The sequence below is a fragment of the Salvelinus fontinalis genome, chromosome 4, assembly GCF_029448725.1.
Source record: "Salvelinus fontinalis isolate EN_2023a chromosome 4, ASM2944872v1, whole genome shotgun sequence".
NCBI classification, from domain to species: Eukaryota; Metazoa; Chordata; class Actinopteri; order Salmoniformes; family Salmonidae; genus Salvelinus; species Salvelinus fontinalis.
This window is the reverse complement of record NC_074668.1, coordinates 70,315,662-70,340,295: the sequence shown is the minus strand read 5'-3', so window position 1 is coordinate 70,340,295 and position 24,634 is coordinate 70,315,662. Positions and strand designations below refer to the sequence as shown.

At 45.8% G+C, this 24,634-nt stretch overlaps 1 protein-coding gene across 5 annotated transcripts in view; it reads right to left on the bottom strand.

Annotated features, from left to right (window-relative positions):
* LOC129854300 (SH2 domain-containing adapter protein F-like) overlaps positions 1-24,634 on the bottom strand; it is a 120,603-nt gene that overhangs the window by 30,346 nt on the left and 65,623 nt on the right. For 3 of the 5 annotated variants that reach the window (XM_055921188.1, XM_055921187.1, XM_055921190.1), the window contains exon 3: positions 7,567-7,782. In XM_055921188.1, the coding sequence (XP_055777163.1) occupies positions 7,567-7,782 (216 nt within the window). Of the gene's footprint in view, positions 1-5,797; positions 5,897-7,566; positions 7,783-24,634 lie in introns of all 5 variants that reach the window. The other 2 variants (XM_055921186.1, XM_055921189.1) reach the window with 1 other exon arrangement.

The window sequence follows — 24,634 nt, the reverse complement described above, 5'->3', positions numbered from 1 at the left end:
TATTTGGTGGTGAACTAACATAAATATACGTGGTGTTTTTGCTGTAAAACATTTTAAAAATCGGACACGTTGGCTGGATTAACAAGATGTTTATCTTTCAAATGCTGTATTGGACTTGTTAATGTGTGAAAGTTAAATATTTTTTAAAAATAGATTTTGAATTTCGCGCCCTGCAATAGAGCTGGATGTTGTCATAAGTGTACCGATGTCGGGACAGCCCGCCTAACGGGCTAAACACTGTTTCCCATGCTTGTTCAATGAACCCTAAACAATTAATGAACATGCACCTGTGGAACGGTCATTAAGACACTAACAGCTTACAGACGGTAGGCAATTAAGGTCACAGTTATAAAAACTTAGGACAGTAAAGAGGCATTTCTACTGACTCTGAAAAACACCAAAAGAAAGATACCCAGGGTCCTTGCTCATCTGCGTGAACGTGCCTTAGGTGTGCTGCAAGGAGGCATGAGGACTGCAGATGTGGCCAGGGCAATAAATTGCAATGTCTGTACTGTGAGAAAGACACAAAAAGACAATGCTACTAAAGACAGCGCTACTAGGAGACAGGATGGACAGCTGATCATCCTCGCAGTGGTAGACCACGTGTAACAACACCTGCACAGGATCGGTACATCCGAACATCACACCTGCGGGACAGGTACAGGATGGCAACAACAACTGCCCGAGTTACACCAGGAACGCACAATCCCTCCATCAGTGCTCAGACTGTCCGCAATATTCTGAGAGAGGCTGGACTGAGGGCTTGTAGGCCTGTTGTAAGGCAGGTCCTCACCAGACATCACCGGCAACAAGTGGACCAGACAGAACTGGCAAAAAGTGCTCTTCACTGACAAGTCGCAGTTTTGTCTCACCAGGGGTGATGGTTGGATTCGCGTTTACCGTCAAAGGAATGAGCGTTACACCGAGGTCTGTACTCTGGAGCAGGATTGATTTGGAGCTGGAGGGTCCGTCATTGTCTGGGGCGGTGTGTCACAGCATCATCGGACTGAGCTTGTTGTCATTGCAGGCAATCTTAATGCTGTGCGTTACAGGGAAGACATCCTCCTCCCTCATATGGTACCCTTCCTGCAGGCTCATCCTGACATGACCCTCCAGCATGACAATGCCACCAGCCATACTGCTCGTTCTGTGCGTGATTTCCTGCAAGACTGGAATGTCAGTGTTCTGCCATGGCCAGCGAAGAGCCCGGATCTCAATCCCATTGAGCACGTCTGGGACCTGTTGGATCGGAGGGTAAGGGCTAGGGCCATTCCCCCAGAAATGTCCGGGAACTTGCAGGTGCCTTGGTGGAAGAGTGGGGTAACATCTCACAGCAAGAACTGGCAAATCTGGTGCAGTCCATGAGGAGGAGATGCACTGCAGTACTTAATGCAGCTGGTGGCCACATCAGATACTGACTGTTACTTTTGATTTTGATCCCCCCTTTGTTCAGGGACACATTATTCAATTTCTGTTGGTCACATGTCTGTGGAACTTGTTCAGTGTATGTCTCAGTTGTTGAATTTTATGTTCATACAAATATTTACACATGTTAAGTTTGCTTAAAATTAACGCAGTTGACAGTGAGAGGACGTTTCTTTTTTTTCTGAGTTTACCTGCCTGATCATATGGAATAATAAAGTTATATTGGGCTCATTTCTGGAGGGGAAATTATATTGTCAGCATCATTATATTTTCATTAATTTTGGAGTAGGATGTTCTTTTATGTCCTTCTCACTTTCACACCCCCCCCCCCCCAAAAAAAATGTTGATTCATCCACAACCTGTAATATATGCTTTTGTCAGTATATATTTATGCTAGTATATTATACTCAACAAAATATAAACGCAACATGCAACAATTTCAAAGATTTTGCTGAGTTACAGTTTATATAGGGAAATCAGTCAATTGAAAAAAATTCATTAGGCCCTAATCTATAGATTTTACAACACTGGGCAGGAGCGCAGCCACATGTGGGCCTGTGCATAGGCCCATCCACTGGGAAGCCAGGCCCAGCCAATCAGAATTCTTTTTTTCCCCACAAAAGGGCTTTATTACAGACAGACTTTTATTTCAGCTCATGAAACCAGCACTTTATATATATATCATATCCCTAGGGACCCCCCCACCTCCCAAATACCAATTTAACCACTGGGTATGCCATACACACATATCATCATGACTACTGTATGTACAGGACTTGTCGACAGAAGGATATCTCTACATGACTGGTGTTTAAGAGGTATTTCACCAATACGCCATCAGTCTATTACATAAGCTTTGCCCATGTCGGTACACAAAACATTCTGTTGACACACAGAGCGAGAGAGCATTTTAGGAGGGAAGTTAACCAATTGACTGACTGAACATTGGCCAGAGCCAGGACTTGTTGGACAGGAACAGAAAGACACAATGACATAGCTTCCTGTGACATCATTGTGGTGTGACATTCTGGTACTGTGTCACGTGGTGTGTTCGGTCTTGTGCCACTTTTGACTGGTGATAAAGAGAGTGAGAAACAGAGATGGCGAGAAAGAGCCCAAGAAAGACATTCCATAAAGCTCTAGACAATTCTTTTTTAAACGTCTCTACAACAGGTATTTGTTTACCTTGTCCTTTTAATTAGGCAGCACTACTTCATCAGTGTAAACAGCAATACCACATAAATCACTGGCCCACTTGTGCCATTTCATTTAGTTCTGCTTAATTTGCCCTGCTAATTGCATGCATATTCAAAATAAGTTGGTAGATTACAATATTTATGGCATTTATTAGGAGCTGGAGGAGAGCTCAGAAAAACAAAAATTGCTTTTGCAGATGCTCTCATATCACCATCACCAGAAGCTACTAGTTCATGGCTCATTGTGGAAGAAACCGCCAAATGCCACCTCATAGGAAATGCACGTTGAATCCATCACATCACCATCCACCTCCCGCTATCCCTCTCTCCCAACACTTATCTGTTGTGAAGAAGAGAATCTGTTCCTATTAAATATGAAAGTGGAGGTGAGCGAGCGAGTGATGGAGGGGAGATGACAGCGTGCCCGTTCTGCCCAGACTCACAGCTGGCCATCCAGCGAGGCTCCCAGGGGAGAGCAGAGCTACGGTCAGGTTGGCAGAGCTCCCGCTCTGTGCAGGGGGAGAGGTGGGGGTTAGGGCTGGGTGGTCAATGTGTGTGAGTGAAAGATAACAGGCAGCGTTCTGCACGTTCAAAGGCAGTGGAGCCATTTGAGGCTCATGAAAGAGGCCTGTCAGGGAGGTTATCAGCTGTGGAGCAGCGGAGGGGAGGCCAGACCGGGGGTGGGGGGGGGGGGGATGAAGCACTGTGGAGTGACAGGCCATCAACAGGGGACAGGTCTTTCACAGAGAGAGAGACAAAACCATAGGGCCAGGGCATGGATCAGGCTCACCAACAACTCTTAACTCCTCTTTAAACACACTGCAGCAATTACTACTGGAACGAAACTGATTCAATGATTTACTTAAGAATAGAAGAGTTTTGCGCTTCAGATTTCTCTGGGTCATTAAGTCCTTGAAGAGTCATTAAAAACCCATAGAGCGGTGTGTGTTGCTCCTCAGGACCTGGCTTAGGGCTCTGACAGCATCTCCTGTTATCTCGCCTGCAGTAAGTGCACTGGGTTACGCTGGCTAGCAGCCAACTTAATGGTGTTTAACAGCCAGTAACAGGGCCTACAGATTAAGTACGGGCTCTCCAGACACAATGAGGCACTACTCAGATTTCCAATGGCTGCCTGTTCAACATCTGGGTGTATTAGTGTGCGTGGTGTGCATATTGAACATGGACACACACACACACACGTACTGTACATACACATGCAAGTGTGTTTACCCGCACAAGCCCTCGCCGCACAAAATCCCCCACCACACACCAACACCTATCACACAGAGACTCCCTTCATATGGTCAAATTTTAATGGATCTTCCTCACTCCTCCGTCTCATCCATCACAAAGTCAACGCCCGAGGGGGAAGGGGGGGAGGAGCAGCGAGGATGAGTGATTAACCAAACGGCATGTACACAACCTCCCAACACCCTAACAAGGGAAGGAATTTACATTCCATTGCATATCTGTCAAGAGATAACCCAACAGTGAATAATAAGCGAGGACCTGTAAAACCAACAACATGTACTGTACGTGTGGATGCACTAGGCAGGGAGGCAGGCAGCCCCACACGGCAGGGACAGCTAAGGAGAGGAGGTGGTTTACATACAGGCAGCATTACAGTTCTGTTCTTTAGAAAGCTCTAATGAAGACAAACAGTGCTTTATTCAGATGACATTACAGCGTTCAGCTAGAGAGAGATAAAGGTAGCTACATTATGGGGCTGGTTTAAATGTCTTATACACCCACTCTCCACTATTTGTGGGGGGTGCATTTTTCTTCATTAAACAATAATATTTCGTGCTGACACTTTAATTCCGCATACAAACGTCTAAATATAAACAGCATCTATGTGGCATCTTCAAGCGGCTGGAAACCACGAGGAAATCTGAAGTGAACAATATCATTATTCATCTATGCAAATGTGTGTTTAAAATGCAAACAATTTAACTTCGCCAACAGAATATAAAACACATCATATACACAATATCTGAAGCTAGGTGGAAAGTACCTTCCTAACACACCCAATGGTCTGATGGTAACAGATGACAATTCATTAATGTGACAGCCAGAAGAAAGGGACTGTCCATCGTCCTGACCCTTGGCCTGGGTCGATGACCTGTCCTGGGTGATCTGAGACCTCTGGCTGAGCATGAGGAACTGGCTCATTCAACCTGTCCATCTGCAGTCGCCAGGGTCGCATAATGACGACACACTTCTTACAGTGCTCTGACAATGATGAGCTCATCTTCAAACAGCCTGGATATTGAAGATAATGCGTAAGACCTAAAGTCTACCAGAGCTGTCACCTTTAAGACCTAGGTCTACCAGAGCTGTCACCTTTAAGACCTAGGTCTACCAGAGCTGTCACCTTTAAGACCTAGGTCTACCAGAGCTGTCACCTTTAAGACCTAGGTCTACCAGAGCTGTCACCTTTAAGACCTAGGTCTACCAGAGCTGTCACCTTTAAGACCTAAAGTCTACCAGAGCTGTCACCTTTAAGACCTAGGTCTACCAGAGCTGTCACCTTTAAGACCTAGGTCTACCAGAGCTGTCACCTTTAAGACCTAGGTCTATAGACAGTGTTAGAGCTGGGGCCCTTTTATATAAAGTTCTTGAGCTTTTTGATGATCAAGACGTCTGGAACAGAGTCAGTTCGCAGCCAGGTCTTCACACGCTGAGAGAAAGAGAGAAGGGAGGGATTCTTCTTTCAGAAAGCTCTGTTTTATGACAGATTGTCAGAGGAGAAGTCTCTCTCCACCAAACACTGGGATATCATTATGGGCTGAATGGAACAGAAAAAGGTTGAAGACATGCAATAAATCAAAGCAACTCCAGTCTTCCTCTTCGAAGGATAACTTCAGCGCGCTTATCTCTGTTCTCCCACAGCAGACATCCCTTTGACATCCCGAGCAAATTAAATTAATTACCATCAAAGGAAATAATGTGAGAGGAGTGTTTGTAAATAGCATCCTAATAAACTCGTCTTAGAGCTGGATGAAAGACAAAATAATGAGGGGAAAGACATGAATGAAAGAAAGCAACATCCTTTTTTCCTAACAGCTGAAAGAGACCAGCAGTATGAAACAGAGAAACGTAGACTAAGTAAACACGGACAGATAGAAACAGAGGGACAGAGACAGACCAGCCCGGGTGGTGTGTGTTAGTGGTACCTGTGAGGGATTTAGAGGTGTTGTCCATCCTTGTCTCTGGTTCTGATCCACTGCCACTTACAGAGCCCTTGTAGCTAATGCAGTCAGAACAGAGCAGAGCTGTTCAAAGAATACACAAAAGGAGGAAGAGGTAAAGAAAAAAACCTTTAAAGGATTTTTTTATTTTTGGTATAGTATAGTTTCAAATCGAGAAAAGGTGTTGGTTTTTCCACCAATCTTTTTGTTTGTTTGTCTTTGTCTTCCAAAGCCAGAGTTTGTCCTGGAACGGCCCTGTTCAGTTATGGCTGTGTTAGCTATGCTGGAGCTCTCTAAACCACAGTCGACATTTAGTAACATTGAGAGACATTGAGACAGGCAGATGCACACATACACTTCATGACCAAAAGTATGTGGTCACCTGCTCCTCGAACATCGCATTCCAAAATCATGGGCATAAATATGGAGTTGGTTCCCCCTTTGCAGATATAACAGCCTCCACTCTTCTGGGAAGGCTTTCCACTCGATGTTGGAACATTGCTGCTTTGACTTGCTTTCATTCAGCCACAAGAGCATTAGTGAGGTCGGGCACTGATGTTGGGCGATTAGGCCTGGCTCGCAGTCGGCATTCCAATTCATCCCAAAAGGTGTTTGATGGGGTTGAGGTCATGGTTCTGTGCAGGCCAGTCAAGTTCTTCCACACCAATCTCGACAAACCACTTCTGTATGGACCTTGCTTTGTGCACGGAGGCATTGTCACGCTGAAACAGGAAAGGGCCTCCCCAAAAGCACAGAATTGACTACAATGTCATTGTGCGCTATAGTGTTAAGATTTCTCGACTGGAACCTTACAGTTGGCACTATGCATTCGGACAGGAAGCCTTATCGTAGCGTTCTCCAAACCCAGATTCCTCCGTCGGACTGCCAGATGGTGATGCGTGATTCATCACTCCAGAGAACGCATTTCCACTGCGCCGACTCTTGGCATTGCGCATGGTGATCTTAGGTGATCTTCAAGAAGGCCATTCTATTGCCAATGTTTGTCTATGGAGATTGCATGGCAATGTGCTCGATTTTATACACCTGTCAGCAACGGGTGTGGCTGAAATAGCCAAATCCACTAATTTGAAGGACTGTCCACATACTTTTGTATATGTAGTGTATACTGTATATGAACGCATGAGAACACACAAACACAGTCATGCTCCCCTAACTACCAAACACCATAGGTCTCTACCAAGCTGCAGGTTGACGTTTATTGTCATGAATCTTCCCCTGGAACTTCCGCTAGATGGGACAGCTGCAAAGTCAAAATTGGATATATTGTAAAAATGTATGAAAACTAAAATGTGCTTTTTGGTCTTAACTAAAATGTCCAGTTGACAGTGTGGTTAAGGTTAGAGGAAAGGTTAGGGTTATGTTTAAAATCCGATGGTATGACTTTGGTCACTAGCTGGCACAGCCACACTCTGCAGAGCTGCCTCCAGAGCAAGATTCATGACAATAAATGCCAAAGACTAGACAGACACCTAGAAAAAGGCCCCACTCAGCAGACCAGACACCTGCAAATTAACTTGATGTAATGCTTCACGAGGGGGAAGGAAATTAAAATTAACAATGCTTTTCTGAAGATAAGATACCGGGAACCACGAAAGAAGCACATTGGTTAATGCTGGAAAAGGGTACCTGGTCAATTAGTGGGATGGAGAGGGACAGCAGAACAGACACAGAGTGACAGTAATGTAGGGGACGTAGAGCAGGAGGAGAGGAGTCCTACATACGTGCTCTCGTACCTGCGAAAGCCTTGGAGATGCGCTCTTTCTTCCACTCCCAGGGCTGGTCGTACTCCTCCGGGGGCCTCTCGTCGTCCTGTGGCAGCCGACTCTCTCTGGGGCAGCGGGGACGCTCGCCGTCTGAGTCCCCTCCGTTCTCAGCTGGCTCGTAGGGCGTGTCGTACAGGGGCAGCGACCTCAGTGACCCCTCCTTAGGCCCCCGGCCACCGCGGATCTCTGGCAAAGGAGAAGAGGGAGAGATTTAATAGACTGTCAATGTGGATGTAAAAGTAAAACGATACGAAGGTACTGTATATGTGAATATTTATGTTAACAATCCAACCAACAGCTTTTAATTAGCAGTTTCACCTCCAAAATATAATTTTCTCTACATACAACACTAAGACAGCCATGTTCCAAGGTAGGCTAAATGCAGCTATCCTTGGGCAGTGAGACCCAGCGGTCTCTTTATGTACCTACCCCCTGGGACCCAGGAGAGGGAGAAGAACCAAACATGGGACATCAACAGCCATGTTAATTATTGCTGTGTGGATCCTAATCAAACTCTATACCTGCTAACAGGGATTAGCATAGCCAAGCAGCACACACATGATCAGGAGAGGCAGCTACAGATGCCTGTGTGTGATGGAGGCAGGTCTATAAGTATTAGGGCTGGGCGATATGGCCAAAATATCATATCATGGTATTTTAAAAAAAAATGACGGTATTTTATGTTTTTGATTAATAAAAGTTGAAAATGTTATTTATGAGTAGTGCGTGACCCTAGGGAGGCAACACATATATTCTAAATGATTTCAATGGGTCTGTCTCCATTCTGATTGTTATATTCTGTTCAATTCAACTTCAACCTAAAGTGATTTCCTGCACTCATTTGAGATCATTTCCACACTGCCACGATATGGGCAAAAATACTAAGCCTTATTTTTAACCAACTGTTGCAATTGCGATTTAGATCAAAACACTTGGGTAAACTTTTGGAATCATGGAAATGTTTATTATAATTCTATAGTTAGAATATAAATAATTGTGAGCACTTTGAATACAGTGTTGTTTGACATGACAACGAATGAATATGCCATGGACGAGTTATTGTGACAGGTTAGGAACCAAAGTGATGTTCCGTGTTTCCTAGGGGACCCTATAATCTTTGGCTACATTAAAGCTTTATTCATATAGCCAACATATTCATGCTTCGCCTATTCCTCTTTGATTTAGAAGATACTGTTGCACAAACAACATGATGATTTAGGCCTCCACCAGCACTTGTATCAGGCTGTATTAGCTAGCTACATTTGCTCTGACTCAGTACTTTTTATTAGCTAACTAGCGATTAGCATTAGTGGCTAACAAGATTTAGCTTACCTTGCTAAGAAAATACAAACTAGCTATTTGCAGATGTAAGAAACAAACTAATATTGTAATTATAGAACGCTTGTGGATTTATATTAAGATCAAATTGGAAACAACATTGTTGCATGTGCTGCATTGTCCATGCAGACTGAACGAAAGTGTATCGTGGTCAAACAACAACAAAACCGCTCCTTGAGTGACAGGGTGGGACTAGGTGTGCGTGGAGAGAGCGGAGGGATGACTCAAATATAAGAGTAAACTATAAAAATGGACGTTACACACTGGCGTATCACGTTTAACAAACCAAATATTCAAATCAAATTTTATTAGTCACATGCGCCAAATACAACAGGTACAACCTTACAGTGAAATGCTTACTTACGAGCCCCTAACCGACAGTGCAGTTTAAAAAATGATATGTACATGAATAAGAGATAAAAGTAACAAGTAATTAAAGAGGAGCAGTAAATAATAACAATATATAGGGAGGTTGCCGGTTAGTTGAGGTAGTATGTACATGTAGGTAGAGTTAATTAAAGTGACTATACATCGATGACAACAGAGTGGCAGTGGTGAGGGGAGGGGGAAATGTGAATAGTCTGGGTAGCCATTTGATTAGCTGTTCAGGAGTCTTATGGCTTGGGGGTAGAAGCTGTTTAGAAGCCTCTTGGACCTAGACTTGGCGCTCCGGTACCACTTGCCATGTGGTAGCAGAGAGAACAGTCTATGACTAGGGTGGCTGGAGTCTGACAATTTGCAGGGTCTTCCTCTGACACCGCCTGGTATAGAGTTCCTGGATGGCAGGAAGCTTGGCCAAGCTTGGTGATGTACTGGGCCGTTCGCACTGTCAGAGGCCGAGCAGTTGCCATACCAGGCAGTGATGCAACCAGTCAGGATGCTCTCGATGGTGCAGCTAGAACCTTTTGAGGATCTGAGAACCCATGCTAAATCTTTTCAGTCTCCTTAAAATACTGTTTTAGAAGGTAAAGTAAAAACCCAAACCGGTCCGTGCATCAATATATAGTAAAATACAGTATACCGCCCAGCCCTAATAGGTATCTGTGAGTCTGTATGTTGATCACCCTCTGGCTTCATAATGTTAAAGCTCTAGTCTCAGACTATGACCCATAGTGAGTAGCAGTAGCTCCAGGTTAAGAGCTATAGGAGGTGTAGCAGGGCCTCCTGTGTGCATGTTGGGAGCTGGGTGTGATGAAAGCCTGCTCTAGCTGATGATGAGCTGACAGCGTGTGGAGAGGAAGAGAGAGGAGAGAAGCCTGGGGGCCTGAGCACCTGTGACTGCACGGCATAGCCTGCCTGTCTGGCTGTCTGCATGCAGAACGGCGTCATCATCACCAAAGCTATAAACAGCCTCGCCTGGGGCACCACAGAACAACGACAGGAGAATGCCCTTCCCCATCTTCTCACCTATATATCCCTCCTTCACCGTCACCCTCTTAGCCCCACTCCATTACTCTCAACATTCTCCATTCCTCTCTGTATCTTTCCCTCGCTCTGAGACATTTATGAATGACATAAGGCAGGGTATAAATGCAAATTCTATGCAGTGCTGTATAGTGTTCCCACCTATCCAGTGAGTAAAGAGAGCAGCCCATCATGCCCTTGAGAAGTCTCCCTCCTCTCTCTTATCCCCCCCTCTCATCCCATCTCCATGTCTTTCCAGTAGCAGGACGACGTTAGCAACCAGCTCCCTTCCTCCTGGGCCGTATGAAGCTGTTAGCAGCAAACTCCTCCATAGAGTAACGCAATGTGAGGAGAATGAAATATTTTGCCAAACCACTGCATAATTGCCTTGCAGCCCAAGGGAGCTCTTGCGGAAAAATGAGAGAAGCACGGAGCCTAATGGAGCTACCCGGTGGTGGTTGCCAGAAATCTCCAATGTAATCGTGCGCTAGGCAAACTCTCACCCTCTTTGATCTCACTGTTAAAAGTCTTGGCATTGTGAGATCCTAGAGCGAGTGCCCACCTCCTGCCAGAAGAATCAACAGCGATAGGAAGGAGAGGAGAAAAGTGGGTAGGAGAGGTGGCTGCCGGAGGACTGAGGGAGGATGGGGGGGTGTAATGTTTAGGGGTTTGGTGGGGAGTAAATCTTGCTTGAAGGACCCTTTAATTGGGAGCGTGCTGCCTTGGATAAACTGTCGAAGGGGTATTAAGACTCCCCACCAGGCCCATGAACAAGGCTTACGACTACTCTGTGTGGGGTTGGGAGGGGGGCTGCGGAAACCGGCAGGAGCCTTTTGACACGTTGCCTCAGTGCTTTCCCAGCAGGACTGCATCCCTCCCACCTCCCTCTCGCCTTCCTTCTTTCCCTCTTCCCCCCTCCCTTCATCCTTGTTGAGGCATGCTTTGTGAGCTGGGAGGGGTAACATCTGTCTGTTTATATTACCGTGATTAGCTTGATGGTGGAACAGAGCTACAAGTTGTTACGCAGCTGGAGCATAGCTACCTCTGCCCTCTGACATCACTGCCTCCGCTCAGGGTCAGGGGTCACCCACCACACCCCCACTCCCCTTCTCCTCCCCGGATGTGAGAGTTCCACTCCAGATGGCACTTCCTCCTTCTGTCGGCCTGAGACCACTCTCACTACTAGGTAGTCCAGAATTGACCTTTGACACCCTACATTCACCCAGTAGTAGACTCACTAGAGGACAGGTTGCTGTGTAGCGAACTCACTAAGGAGAACAGAGGACACATCTAACTCAGGGAGATTAATAACCATGCACTGCTGACTGCACAGACAACTAAACGCTAAGGTCAAAGGTCGGTTAAATGCCTCAACTCAGGTTCAGAGCTAGTGACATAGATGGAGAGATGGAGGGGGGGGTGAGATAGCAGAATCTTCCTTCCTTTCTCTATCGTCTCTGGTTCGTGAAATAAAGGGATTCATTCTATTGGAAAGAGATCAAGATATTGCTCGCCATTAGTCCAAGGAGGCTCCTCTTCAACTTACTGAAGGAGGAACCCTCTGGGCATATTAGCATGGCTGTACGTGGGGAAGAGGTGGGAGCGGGGACGCTGCTCTGGATTAAATCAAAGCTATTATCTTAAACCAGCCTGGCAGCAGACCTGACCCATCACCTCCCCACCGCACCCCCCCTCCCTTCCCTCCACTCCACTCTCTCTCCAACCTGAGGCCGTGAATAGTGAATACATTAGACAGGAGAAGATTTTAGAAAGCTAGCTACCACAGCATCTTTCTCTCTCTCAAAGAATCAGGGCATCATATCATCACATAAAAAAGGAAAGAGCAAACAGCCAATAATCTCTGGGTGACTATTGGCTGACTACTGCCTGGACCGCCCACTCCTATAGCTCCAGAGAGGATTTGCTGCTATGAAGCGCTTGGAAGGGCACAGTCTATCTGGACTCAATTGAGGGGATCTTCTCTGCACAAGTGAGGGATTAAATGTGTTTGACTTTACACCCCTGGAAAACAATGGAGCGGAAGTACCCATGCTTCAAGGATTTAGTCTTTCGGCTCCTCCGAAGAATCATTCATAAAGAAGTCTGATAGTACATCGCCTAGACTAGGATGTATGCTGTACTACCCACTAGTTACCTTGCACAGTGTGTTCATTGCTTTAATCGTCTGATATTCCAGAGCAAGCCGATACTATTCAGTATGCATGGGGATGAGTATTGTTAGGTCAGCAGACAGTCTTCACTAAGCAAGATTCTGCTGTCCCCCATTGAAGACCCTAGTCAAGATGAAGTGGTACCAAAGTAACAGGCATATTGTAGCCAACTCAGGTTGTTTTAAAGCAAGACGTATGGAGCTGGGAGGAAACTGCTTTCTCTTCCCAACAAGCCATTGTTTCAGTCAAGTCTTGGCGTTCAGCTGCTTATGAATGCGAAGGAAGGCTATTGAAGACTGGCCACCTGTAACAAAGCATTCAGTCGAGCTTGTATAGTGACAAAGAGACAGCGAGAGAGAGGTTGATTAACAAAGCTCCCGTGCCAAGACGTGTCTCTATCTAACCATAGCCAGCGGATTTTCTACCCCGTTAAATTTCAGTTTTTCATATTGACGTGGCCTAGCTGTGAATGCTGAGCAGAGTAGCAGACTATCAAGTGCCGGCAGTGGCACCGAGGGCTTTGAGTTATCTGTGTGTCACCCAGAGGTATTATGTGTCAGGCTGAGAGCTGGCTGACAATTGGAGGTGTATGCTCCCTGACCCATGTCGGCACACTGCAGCGATGCACTTGGCTTAGTCTGCTGTGAGCAGGGCTGTGAGAGCTAGGAGGTCTCACTGCCTTTTGTTCCCCAGACCCCATAGAGAATAGACACATAATGGAGTCAGTCTGGATGGAATGGAACCGGAGACTGGAATGAACACGGGCAGGGTGGTACAAGGGTTCAGTTGAAGAGGCAATGCATTACAATGCTTATAATGTCATACCAATTTGACTATAATTTCATATATCTCTCATGATGTGGAATTACTGCAAATGATACATTGTCTTTGTCATACGGTCTGATATACCTGTCAGCCAAATCAACAGGGCTCGACCACCCAGTTTATAATGTCTAGTATCGCATTCGAGGGGTGGAGTTGGAGGGGTGGAGGTAATGACAGGAGAAGCAGCTGGACCAGCTCATATCTCCATGAATCTCTCCACAAGGCTGCTTTTTAATGTGCTCAGCGAAATCAGACATGTCACAAATGAGCACGACTTGAACTTCAATCAACTTGCAACAGCCAACTACATAATATTCCATATCATATTGTGTGAAGAAGTGTGTGACCTCTGTAGCCAGCCATTCTCTGTTTTAAAGGATCTCTTTATGTAGGTGGTCACTTCTCTACACTCCACTGCCCTTGGGATACAATAGGAACACTTGCTAGACATGTAATCAGTACAAAAGAAAGAGTGGAATTGGAGTCGAAATGTAGCAGCCTACAAAAGAAAAAAGGGTGAAATTACCATGCATCTTTGTTCGTGTCTCTCAGAGAAGCAGAACTATATTCAATATTTCAATATTTATTTTCTTCTTGATTCCAAATTTGGAAACAGTCTGAAAAGCTTCTGAAATCAATAAGCTGTGAGTCACTGCTCCATCAGTGCCTGTCGGTCTATCAGTCAATGTGTGTGTCTCCGTCGGTCTATCAGTCAATGTGTGTGTCTCTGTCAGTCTATCAGTCAATGTGTGTGTCTCTGTCAGTCTATCAGTCAATGTGTGTGTCTCTGTCAGTCTATCAGTCAATGTGTGTGTCTCTGTCAGTCTACCAGTCAATGTGTGTGTGTGTGTGTCGGTCTACCAGTCAATGTGTGTGTCTCCGTCGGTCTATCAGTCAATGCGTGTGTCTCCGTCGGTCTATCAGTCAATGCGTGTGTCTCCGTCGGTCTATCAGTCAATGTGTGTGTGTGTGTCGGTCTATCAGTCAATGCGTGTGTCTCCGTCGGTCTATCAGTCAATGCGTGTGTCTCCGTCGGTCTATCAGTCAATGCGTGTGTCTCCGTCGGTCTACCAGTCAATGTGTGTGTGTCTCTGTCGGTCTATCAGTCAATGTGTGTGTGTCTCTGTCGGTCTATCAGTCAATGCATGTGTGTGTCTCTGTCGGTCTTTCCAGCAATGTGTGTGTCTCTGTCGGTCTTTCAGGCAATGTGTGTGTCTCTGTCGGTCTTTCAGGCAATGTGTGTGTCTCTGTCGGTCTTTCAGGCAATGTGTGTGTCTCTGTCGGTCTTTCAGGCAATGTGTGTGTCTCTGTCGGTCTTTCAGGCAATGTGTGTGTCTCTGTCGGTCTTTCAGGCAATGTGTGTGTCTCTGTCGGTCTTTCAGGCAATGTGTGTGTCTCTGTCGGTCTTTCAGGCAATGTGTGTGTCTCTGTCAGTCTATCAGTCAATGCGTGTGTCTCCGTCGGTCTATCAGTCAATGCGTGTGTCTCCGTCGGTCTATCAGTCAATGCGTGTGTGTGTGTCGGTCTATCAGTCAATGCGTGTGTCTCCGTCGGTCTATCAGTCAATGCGTGTGTCTCCGTCGGTCTATCAGTCAATGCGTGTGTCTCCGTCGGTCTATCAGTCAATGCGTGTGTGTGTGTCGGTCTACCAGTCAATGTGTGTGTGTCTCTGTCGGTCTATCAGTCAATGTGTGTGTGTCTCTGTCGGTCTATCAGTCAATGCATGTGTGTTTGTCTCTGTCGGTCTATCAGTCAATGCATGTGTGTGTCTCTGTCGGTCTTTCCGGCAATGTGTGTGTCTCTGTCGGTCTTTCAGGCAATGTGTGTGTCTCTGTCGGTCTTTCAGGCAATGTGTGTGTCTCTGTCGGTCTTTCAGGCAATGTGTGTGTCTCTGTCGGTCTTTCAGGCAATGTGTGTGTCTCTGTCGGTCTTTCAGGCAATGTGTGTGTCTCTGTCGGTCTTTCAGGCAATGTGTGTGTCTCTGTCGGTCTTTCAGGCAATGTGTGTGTCTCTGTCGGTCTTTCAGGCAATGTGTGTGTCTCTGTCGGTCTTTCAGGCAATGTGTGTGTCTCTGTCGGTCTTTCAGGCAATGTGTGTGTCTCTGTCGGTCTTTCAGGCAATGTGTGTGTCTCTGTCGGTCTATCAGTCAATGTGTGTGTCTCTGTCGGTCTTTCAGGCAATGTGTGTGTCTCTGTCGGTCTTTCAGGCAATGTGTGTGTCTCTGTCGGTCTTTCAGGCAATGTGTGTGTCTCTGTCAGTCTTTCAGGGAATGTGTGTGTCTCTGTCGCTTTCAGGCAATGTGTGTGTGTGTCGGTCTATCAGTCAATGTGTGTGTGTGTGTCGGTCTATCAGTCAATGTGTGTGTGTGTGTCGGTCTATCAGTCAATGTGTGTGTGTGTCGGTCTATCAGTCAATGTGTGTGTGTGTCGGTCTATCAGTCAATGTGTGTATGTGTCGGTCTATCAGTCAATTTGTGTATGTGTCGGTCTATCAGTCAATGTGTGTATGTGTCGGTCTATCAGTGTGTGTGTGTGTGTGTGTGTGTCTGTTGGTCTACCAGTCAATGTGTGTGTGTCTGTCGGTCTTTCCGGCAATGAGTTTGTGTCTCTGTCGGTCTTTCCGGCAATGTGTGTGTGTTTCTGTCGGTCTTTCCGGCAATGTGTGTGCGTGTGTGTTGGTTTACCAGTCAGTGTGTGTGTGTGTCGGTCTATCAGTCAATGTGTGTGTGTGTCGGTCTATCAGTCAATGTGTGTATGTGTCGGTCTATCAGTCAATTTGTGTATGTGTCGGTCTATCAGTCAATGTGTGTATGTGTCGGTCTATCAGTGTGTGTGTGTGTGGGTCTATCAGTGTGTGTGTGTGTGTGTGTGTGTCTGTTGGTCTACCAGTCAATGTGTGTGTGTCTGTCGGTCTTTCCGGCAATGAGTTTGTGTCTCTGTCGGTCTTTCCGGCAATGTGTGTGTGTTTCTGTCGGTCTTTCCGGCAATGTGTGTGCGTGTGTGTTGGTTTACCAGTCAGTGTGTGTGTGCGTGTGTGTGTGTGTGTGTGTCAGTCTACCAGTCAATGTGTGTGTGTGTGTGTGTGTGTTTGTGTGTGTGTCTCTGTCGGTCTACCAGTCAATGTGTGTGTGTGTGTGTGTCTCTCTGTCGGTCTACCAGTCAATGTGTGTGTGTCTCTCTGTCGGTATACCAGTCAATGTGTGTGTGTGTGTCTGTCGGTCTACCAGTCAATGTTTGTGTGTCTCTGTCAGTGTATCAGTCAATGTGTGTGTGTGTGTGTCGGTCTTTCAGGCAATGTGTGTGTGTGTGTGTGTGTGTGTCCGTTGGTCTTTCAGTCAATGTGTGTGTGTGTCCGTCGGTCTTTCAGTCAATGTGTGTGTGTGTGTGTGTGTGTCGGTCTTTCAGGCAATGTGTGTGCATCTCTGTCGTTATTTCAGTCAGTGTGTTTGTGTGTGTTGGTCTACCAGTCAATGTGTGTGTGTGTGTGTGTGTGTGTCTGTCGGTCTTTCCGGCAATGTGTGTGTGTCTCTGTCGGTCTTTCAGTCAATGTGTGTGTGTGTGTGTGTCGGTCTACCAGTCAATGTGTGTGTTTATCTCTGTCGGTCTTTCAGTCAATGTGTGTGTGTGTCGGTCTACCAGTCAATGTGTGTGTTTATCTCTGTCGGTCTTCCAGTCAATGTGTGTGTGTGTCGGTCTTCCAGTCAATGTGTGTGTGTGTCGGTCTTTCAGTCAATGTGTGTGTGTCGCCGTCGGTCTTTCCGGCAATGTGTGTGCGTGTGTGTCTGTCGGTCTTTCAGGCAATGTGTGTGCGTGTGTGTTGGTGTACCAGTCAGTGTGTGCGTGTGTGTTGGTGTACCAGTCAGTGTGTGTGTGTGTGTGTGTGTGTGTGTGTGTGTGTCTGTCGGTCTATCAGTCAATGTGTGTGTGTGTGTGTGTGTGTCTGTCGGTCTATCAGTCAATGTGTGTGTGTGTGTGTGTGTGTGTGTGTGTGTGTGTGTGTGTGTGTGTGTGTGTGTGTGTGTGTGTGTGTGTGTGTGTGTGTGTGTGTGTGTGTGTGTCTCTCTCTCTCTCTCTGTCGGTCTACCAGTCAATGTGTATCTCTCCTGCCACTCAGCTAGTGTGTCTCTGTCCGTCTACCACTAGTGTGTCTCCTTTATCTGCCTCCTGCAGAAGGAACAAAAGCAGCCATGCTGTCCGTCCTCCCTCTGCTCCTCACTCACACTGTGCCAAGCTTGTGGTGGGTAGCCTACTCAGAGCCCCTGCCAGCGCCTCAGACATACTTTTGGGAAGGCTGGAGGCAGATTGAATCAAGCGTCCTATTCATTATTGGCCTGGAGAGGAGTGAGTATTGTGGGTCTTGCTGCTCTTTCATTGTGCTGTTTGCTTCCTTGTAAACATGCCTTGCTGCAACTGGAAGTCGTGGCCACTCGTGTTTCAGCCGGAATATTATGGAATATTCACTTGGCAATGACAGTTTTGGACAGAGAACTGCTTAGCTAGAGAGTCAACTGTTTACTCACAGATAGGATATAGGCATTCAGAATGATGACACATTATGCCTTTAATGAACCTTTGGCTTAACCACAGCTGGTACCATACCATGATCCTTATAGGGTGCTGGTGGGGAAAACTAATCATAACACGGTCATTTGAATGTGGGTTAAATGAAGAACAGCACAGGCAGTCACAGATAATACCCTCTCTTTTTTTGCAAGTGTGTACGTGTGTGTTTATTTTCTGCTTCCCAGGTGGCCAGAGGGAAGCTAAGAGATGCTGAGGAGGAGATGTCTTCTCCCTGAATGCACTGATATGCATATGGATTCACTGGCCTGGAGATGTACACAGAGAAGAAAATGACAGAGGGGGGAAAGAGAAAGAGAGAAACAGAGTTGGAGAGAAAGAGAAAAACAGTGAAGGACTCACGGTGTTCCAGCAGTACATGAGCAGCCGTCACCTGAAGGCTCAACACAACACTGATGAAAACAAATGCGGAATTACTTTGGTTTTTAAAGCAATATCAGGCTACTGTCTCTTCTACTAAGTTGGCCCAAAGACAAAACATCTCTCCCAGCGCATACAACGGAGTGCTTACTGAGGTAAAAGTGAAGTTCCTTTCATATCCTAAAGTACAAGACATACTATTTCATCCTACAAAGGCATGAAAACAGCAACTTGTAATCCCTAAGGAACCTTTATTTGTATTTATAGACTGTTGTGTACCTTCAAACTGTTAATTCACCAAATACATCAGAGGACAAATACAACCCAGGAGGGTTCGCACAGCACTGACTGTCCAACGTAACACACGGCTGTAATCTGCTGCACTGTTTCTCATCTAAAATCCTAACATCACAATCCATCCAGCAGCACCAGAAACCACCGCCAGGTCAAATCCCCAACACAATACAGATAAGCCAAAATGAAGCGTCCAATTACAATGAAAGGATTGTTAGGCTTATTACGAAGCAATGGCACCAATCAGTAATTAGCTCAATCTGGGGTTAAGCATGGGATGATGAATGTCAGAAGTACAGAGCTGCATGGTGGGGAAGACGACAGAACAGAACTGATCTGATGCCTCCCTGTCCTGTTTAACAGTCTGTCCCTAGCCCCCTTTATGCAAATGACTGCCCAGTCTCCGGCCACAGCACGGACAGCAGCATTGATTCCTACACGGGGCACAGCAGCGACTACAGCTCGTTAGGACTGTGGTGAAGGCTCATTAACATGAGATGGATGGGATCCTGGGCTTGGAAAGGTGCCCTGTTTAGTCAACCTACATCAGGGTTCCCCAACTGGCATCCCGCAGGCCGTGGTTTCATTTGCCCCCCCCCCCCCATGTTTTCTGAGCAAATTATTTTAAAAGAAAAGTTTTTACATTGTTGGACATAGAAGACTAAGCACCAGGAATTCAGCTCCAAGTGATTTTAATTTTGCAAATCTGTTCCCAAATATTCCCACGCATAGAGACACACATATGATCGTATACAAATGTAAGCAGTTTGATATGATTATGTTTTAGTAAAATATTATATCTGTTTGGGATTATTATGGTCAATTTGCAGTCTACAAATTATTTTTTATTATTTTCGGGTCCCTGACCATATGCTCAACAACAACAAAAAATTGGCTTCTGGCTACATGACATATACATCTGCAGGCACACAACCACCAGATAGACTGTACTGTTCATCACGCTATGGACAAAACAGTAGCATGTACTCTGGTACCCTGACTTGTTTTCATTGGGTTCATTGCTGTTGATTTACTTGCCTCATCCACATCAAAAGGGATTACATTTTGATGCCAGGCGGGTTTACAGGGATTGAGAAACCAGGACTTATAGAGTCAGTGACAACAAGTCTGAGCTCTGAGGCAGCCTGCCTGACACCACACTTTGTGGGCTCTACAGTAGCTGGAGTCATTTTGTAAAATTCTCCATTCTGAATAGCTGTAGGGGCTGCCTGCTGCTCTCTCTGTGTGTCAATTGTTCCTGAGCTGAGATAAGACTGGCTCAGGATTAGAGGAGAGTGCACCCAGAGTTCAGCTCCTGTGAGAAGGCTGGGGTGGGACCAGGGAGCGGAGTGGAGGAGAGTAGCAGAGGAATAGCCATTGGCTAAGAGCAGTGTGAAGGCCAGATGTGGTTTTGCCTGCTAATCTTTCCCTGGGATCAGCCAGTGGAGGAGAGGCCGGATGATGACACGTGGACATTGCTGTGATGAATAGCCACTTGACCTGCCCCTCCCGCCGCCCAATGATGGCCAGGTCTCCAGCAACAGACCGTCAGCCCCCCCCAAAAAGAGAAAGAGTGAGTGTGTGGGTGAGGAAGAGGTCTCTTCTAGCCCCAATCTCTAACGACTTCCGTTGACAATCATCTGCATCGTTCATAGCCAAATTAACCCAAAACACAGCTGGACTCTAAATGGGAGTCTCTCTCTCTCTCCTCGTCTCTGGCTGTTGCCAGGAAATTGCTATTCTTTAGCAATTGGCAAATTAAATATCTTTCTCCTTATTGTGCGTTAATCCGATAATCTCTGCCTCCAGCACAACAAAGCAGGCAGCAGCGGAGAAATCTGTTGGAGATTAAGCTTCATCACCTCGGTACTGTGGCGAGCAGACAGACAGAGATAGAGAGACAGTGTTGTCCTCCTCAGGCTGCCTGTCTCTCAGTGTAGAAGCATGTGGAAGCGCTGCCACTCTTTACACTCTCACAATCACACACCCGCTGCTAGTACCCGTGGCAACAGGAGGAACGGAACCACGCCACCACCTTTCTCGTGACAACAGAACAACACTGACCTGTAATAATAGGTACCTCAGATATAAATGGCCCATACACACCACATGAGGAACTGAAAATAAATCACTGCCACACCTCCATTCATGCCATTTCTGAATGTTATTTCTCATGCTATCACACTCATTGTCCACAACAACATTAGGACCGAATTGTAACAAATCAGAAAAGTTACACCAGTGTCTTGCTCATTAGGCCACACCGTAGCAAAACGTTTTAAATGTTCATAACAGAAAACGAAAGAGAGCATTTCTGTTCGTTTCAGAGCTTTTTCTTCCATTTTACCTACTGAACACAGCCCACTTGAACATTTAGGCCCACAATGAACCAGAACACAGGAGCAGCAGAACCCTGGAGGCAGATAGAAACACTGGTCAACACAATGCATGGTATTGATCCCTCCCATTTATTGGAAAAGGCTCTTAGTAAACAACAAGTCAACAGTGAGACCTGTTTACCAATACTTCCCCCTGTAGATTGATACAGGACATGGACGCCCTCAGGGGAACATGGATTAACAGAGTTCTCTGACAATACAAATAGTTACACAGCCAGCCATTCAGCCAATGACCTCACTCTAGGCTGGGTCGACCTTCAGCAGGTCATTTACATACTGTGGAGGTGGATAACCACGGTAAGCTTCTTGCTGTGTTTCCATCATGATGTGATTTCCTTTGCCCTTCCCTTTGGCGGTATTAAACAAAACATTACCGCCAACAACGGTCTTTCTGAAGCCAGAGAAATTGAAACATTCTCTGTGTTCAGCAAGTCCTGTTCGACTCACAGATAACCCCTGATACTCTTCCTAGGGTTCTGTATCGGTCTGTTCTAGATTATAGCTTTGGCACCTCTCCATCAACAGTGGACCATATCACCTTCATCTTTATAAATGATAGATATCATGCTGCCAGTCAAATGCCTCTCCTTCCATGTTATTTTGGCGGCCGACAAGGGCCTGTCTTTTAACTGGACCCAGTGGTGATGTTGTCCCCTTCTGTTCCCATTAGATCAGGCCTGGCCTGGGGGGAGGATGGGGGAGCCAGGGCCCAGCTACTCATCTCATCTCAGCCTGATTGCACTTGACAGAGGATAAAGTCTCAACCAGGACTACAGTACACAGGTGATTCACGGGTGATTCACGGGTCATTTGTACCACCAAACACTCAGACAATCAGAGAAGGCAGATAAGAGTGGTCTCAGAATAAACCAAATGATGCCACACAAGTATGATAAAGACATTGTAATCACAGAGGATAAGAAGCTACAAGAAAATCACTGACTGATGTTGATAATAAATCAGAGAGGGCTTAGGGGCTTTTAGATTGCGTGGGGGAAATATATTCATCAATTACTGTTGTGCAACTCCCTCCTGTGGAGCAAACCAAACAAAAACAATTAAAAAGGAGGAATGGTTTAGCTTTTGAAAAGTAGTGAAAGCACTTCAGGACTCCTGACAGTCACTCATGAATTAATACGATTTTTGTTATTGTTCTCCTTGGTGAGAGACCAGAACACAGTGACTCAGTTTGTTTGTAAATCAGCTTGGGAATGGCGATTGAGAAGTGACGGTAGACTACAACTGAATCCAAAAAAAGAGCCGACAACATTGAGTAGACAAAATGTCAGTCAAGTTCATAAAGGATGTCTACCCTCAGATGAACCTCCTCCCACTTACATATTCATGCTATTTGCATATTGTTGGAATGAGAACATAAAAAAGGAGAGCTAATTTTCCTTAATGAGTAAAACACAAAGCAAAAGTCAAGAAGCGTAAACAAAATGCTAATCGCTCCCGAGGGTTCTCTATGCACAGAATGGGCTCTTCTTGTAAACAAAAGTCATCAACCAACAAATACAAGGCAAGTCCTACGTAAATATGAACATTTAACTTGACTTTTACCCAATTAAATAGTATAGGCTAGACCTAACCCTTCACTATACTGTTTTAGTTGGTGTGACATAATGCATGTTTGCAGAGTTCAATATACATTATAAGTGCAGGAGCAGTTCAGAGGTAGTTGATTGATGGGCTTGAGTACTGTACAGCCCAAATGACAGGGATTATAGCTAAAGATTTGTCTTATTCCTCTGTGACCAGGGTCAAGTCACTTCTCGTCACCGCCATGCCAATCTGAGCCCCAAATGAAAAAGTCATTAGCATTAGCATATTTAATTAATCAGCCCAGAAAGTCATAGCTCTGCTTGGAAATGGGATCGTACTCTTCATTTCCTCTATTAAGATATAGCAGGAATCTCATCTAACACCACAGAACTATAGTCAGACATTCACACCCACATTTCCTATGAATTACATTAACAGGGGCTGTGTAAAGCAGAGCAGGTTTACATTCACAAAGGCACTGCTAATCACAGAGCTGAGCCTTAGCATATTTCTTTTGAATCCATTTTGTGATAGGATCTCAAGTCAAAAAGCATCACGTTATTCTAGTATCATATAAATCCTACCAAGGCTGTAATAATGAGCTAACAGAGTGCAGAAGCTATAGTATTGTAACAGTCTGCCTGCCAGGCTATGTTAAACCCCATGCTTGTGTATTTTACAATGCCTCTCTGCCTAGCTGGCTGGGCACCATGGCTGTGGCTACAGCCTGCCACGTGGGCTTTGTCCTCCACACTACACCAGCAGGCTGGAGCTTGGCATGGAGAGCTCTGCCATTCCCAGCTCCCCTAAAAGCACCTCTAGTGAAAGTATGGGCCATTTAGGTCGGTTCGACTCTGTTCTGCTCTGCTGGCCCGTTGTCTTTGGAAAGGCAGTGTCACGCGGCACCCTCATTAACATCAGCCACATCCATTACCATCAGGAGTTCTGAGTCACAGGGTGTCGGGAACATCAGCCCCTTTGGAGGACCAATGAATCCCAAACCAATAAAACAGAAACCCAATAAACATGACTGATGCTGAGTGAATAACCTTCGTCTCATCCATTATTTACAATGCGGAAAAACACTGAGGGAGATGAGAAGAACGGTACACGATCGATGTGGAGATGTAACGTCAACAATATCATGGAGGTTGTTAGTGATGCCATTCATGGGTAGGATCAGGTAGCGTCATGGGTCAGGACCCGTTCGTGAACAGTATTTCCCTTCACCTCATTGGAAGTCATCCTACTTCTGTACGCTGTCAGTAACACACACTTCCCTAACCGGTCTCTCTCAGCCACTGCAGATGTCACTGTGGTAAATATACGCAGCTGTTAGAAAAAGTACTCTCTGGAGAACGCTGACCTTACAAACTGAATCAGAATCGATCGTCTCATTGCAATGTAAACCTGTCATTGAGACTGAACATGTAGAGTAGTCAGGGAGGAGAGCAGTAGTTGGAGCTGATCAGGAATGGACTGGAACTGCAGTCAACAATGACGCAGAGACTAATCACAAGACTTTGGGAAAAGAGATGGTAAACTGACAGGAGTTATGTACCCAACCAAGTCTCTCTCTCTCCCACTGTATACACTGCTTGTAGCAGCAGTACAATCCTCCTGCATGTGGTTTGGCCCACTCCTTCACTTCTACAGGAATGTCTCCATCTGTACCAAACTGCCTTTCACAAAATGTAGATACAAGCAGAACCAAAAGAAAGACAGGATGAATAGAGTTTAGGTTGAGAGAGTACGGTGGTTGAGTAAGGGAATGCACATTTTGATTGAAGCCGTCTGCTGCCTACGTCGTGATACGAACAGAATACCACATGCCATGATACTACACAACCTATCATATTATTTCATAATAAACTTACCCTAAATACACACACACACACACACACACACACACACACACACACACACACACACACACACACACACACACACACTTCACCTCAGATGATAAACCCTTCCATTAGAGAGTTCTAAAATACCATGCAATTGCCCTGACCTCAGAGAGGCAGGCTGTATCTGCTACTCGCCTGGTATTCAGTGAATGAGAGGAGTGGCAGATGGAGGGGGTGTTTTGGATTCCTCACCAGTAGGTCTGGGCATCTAT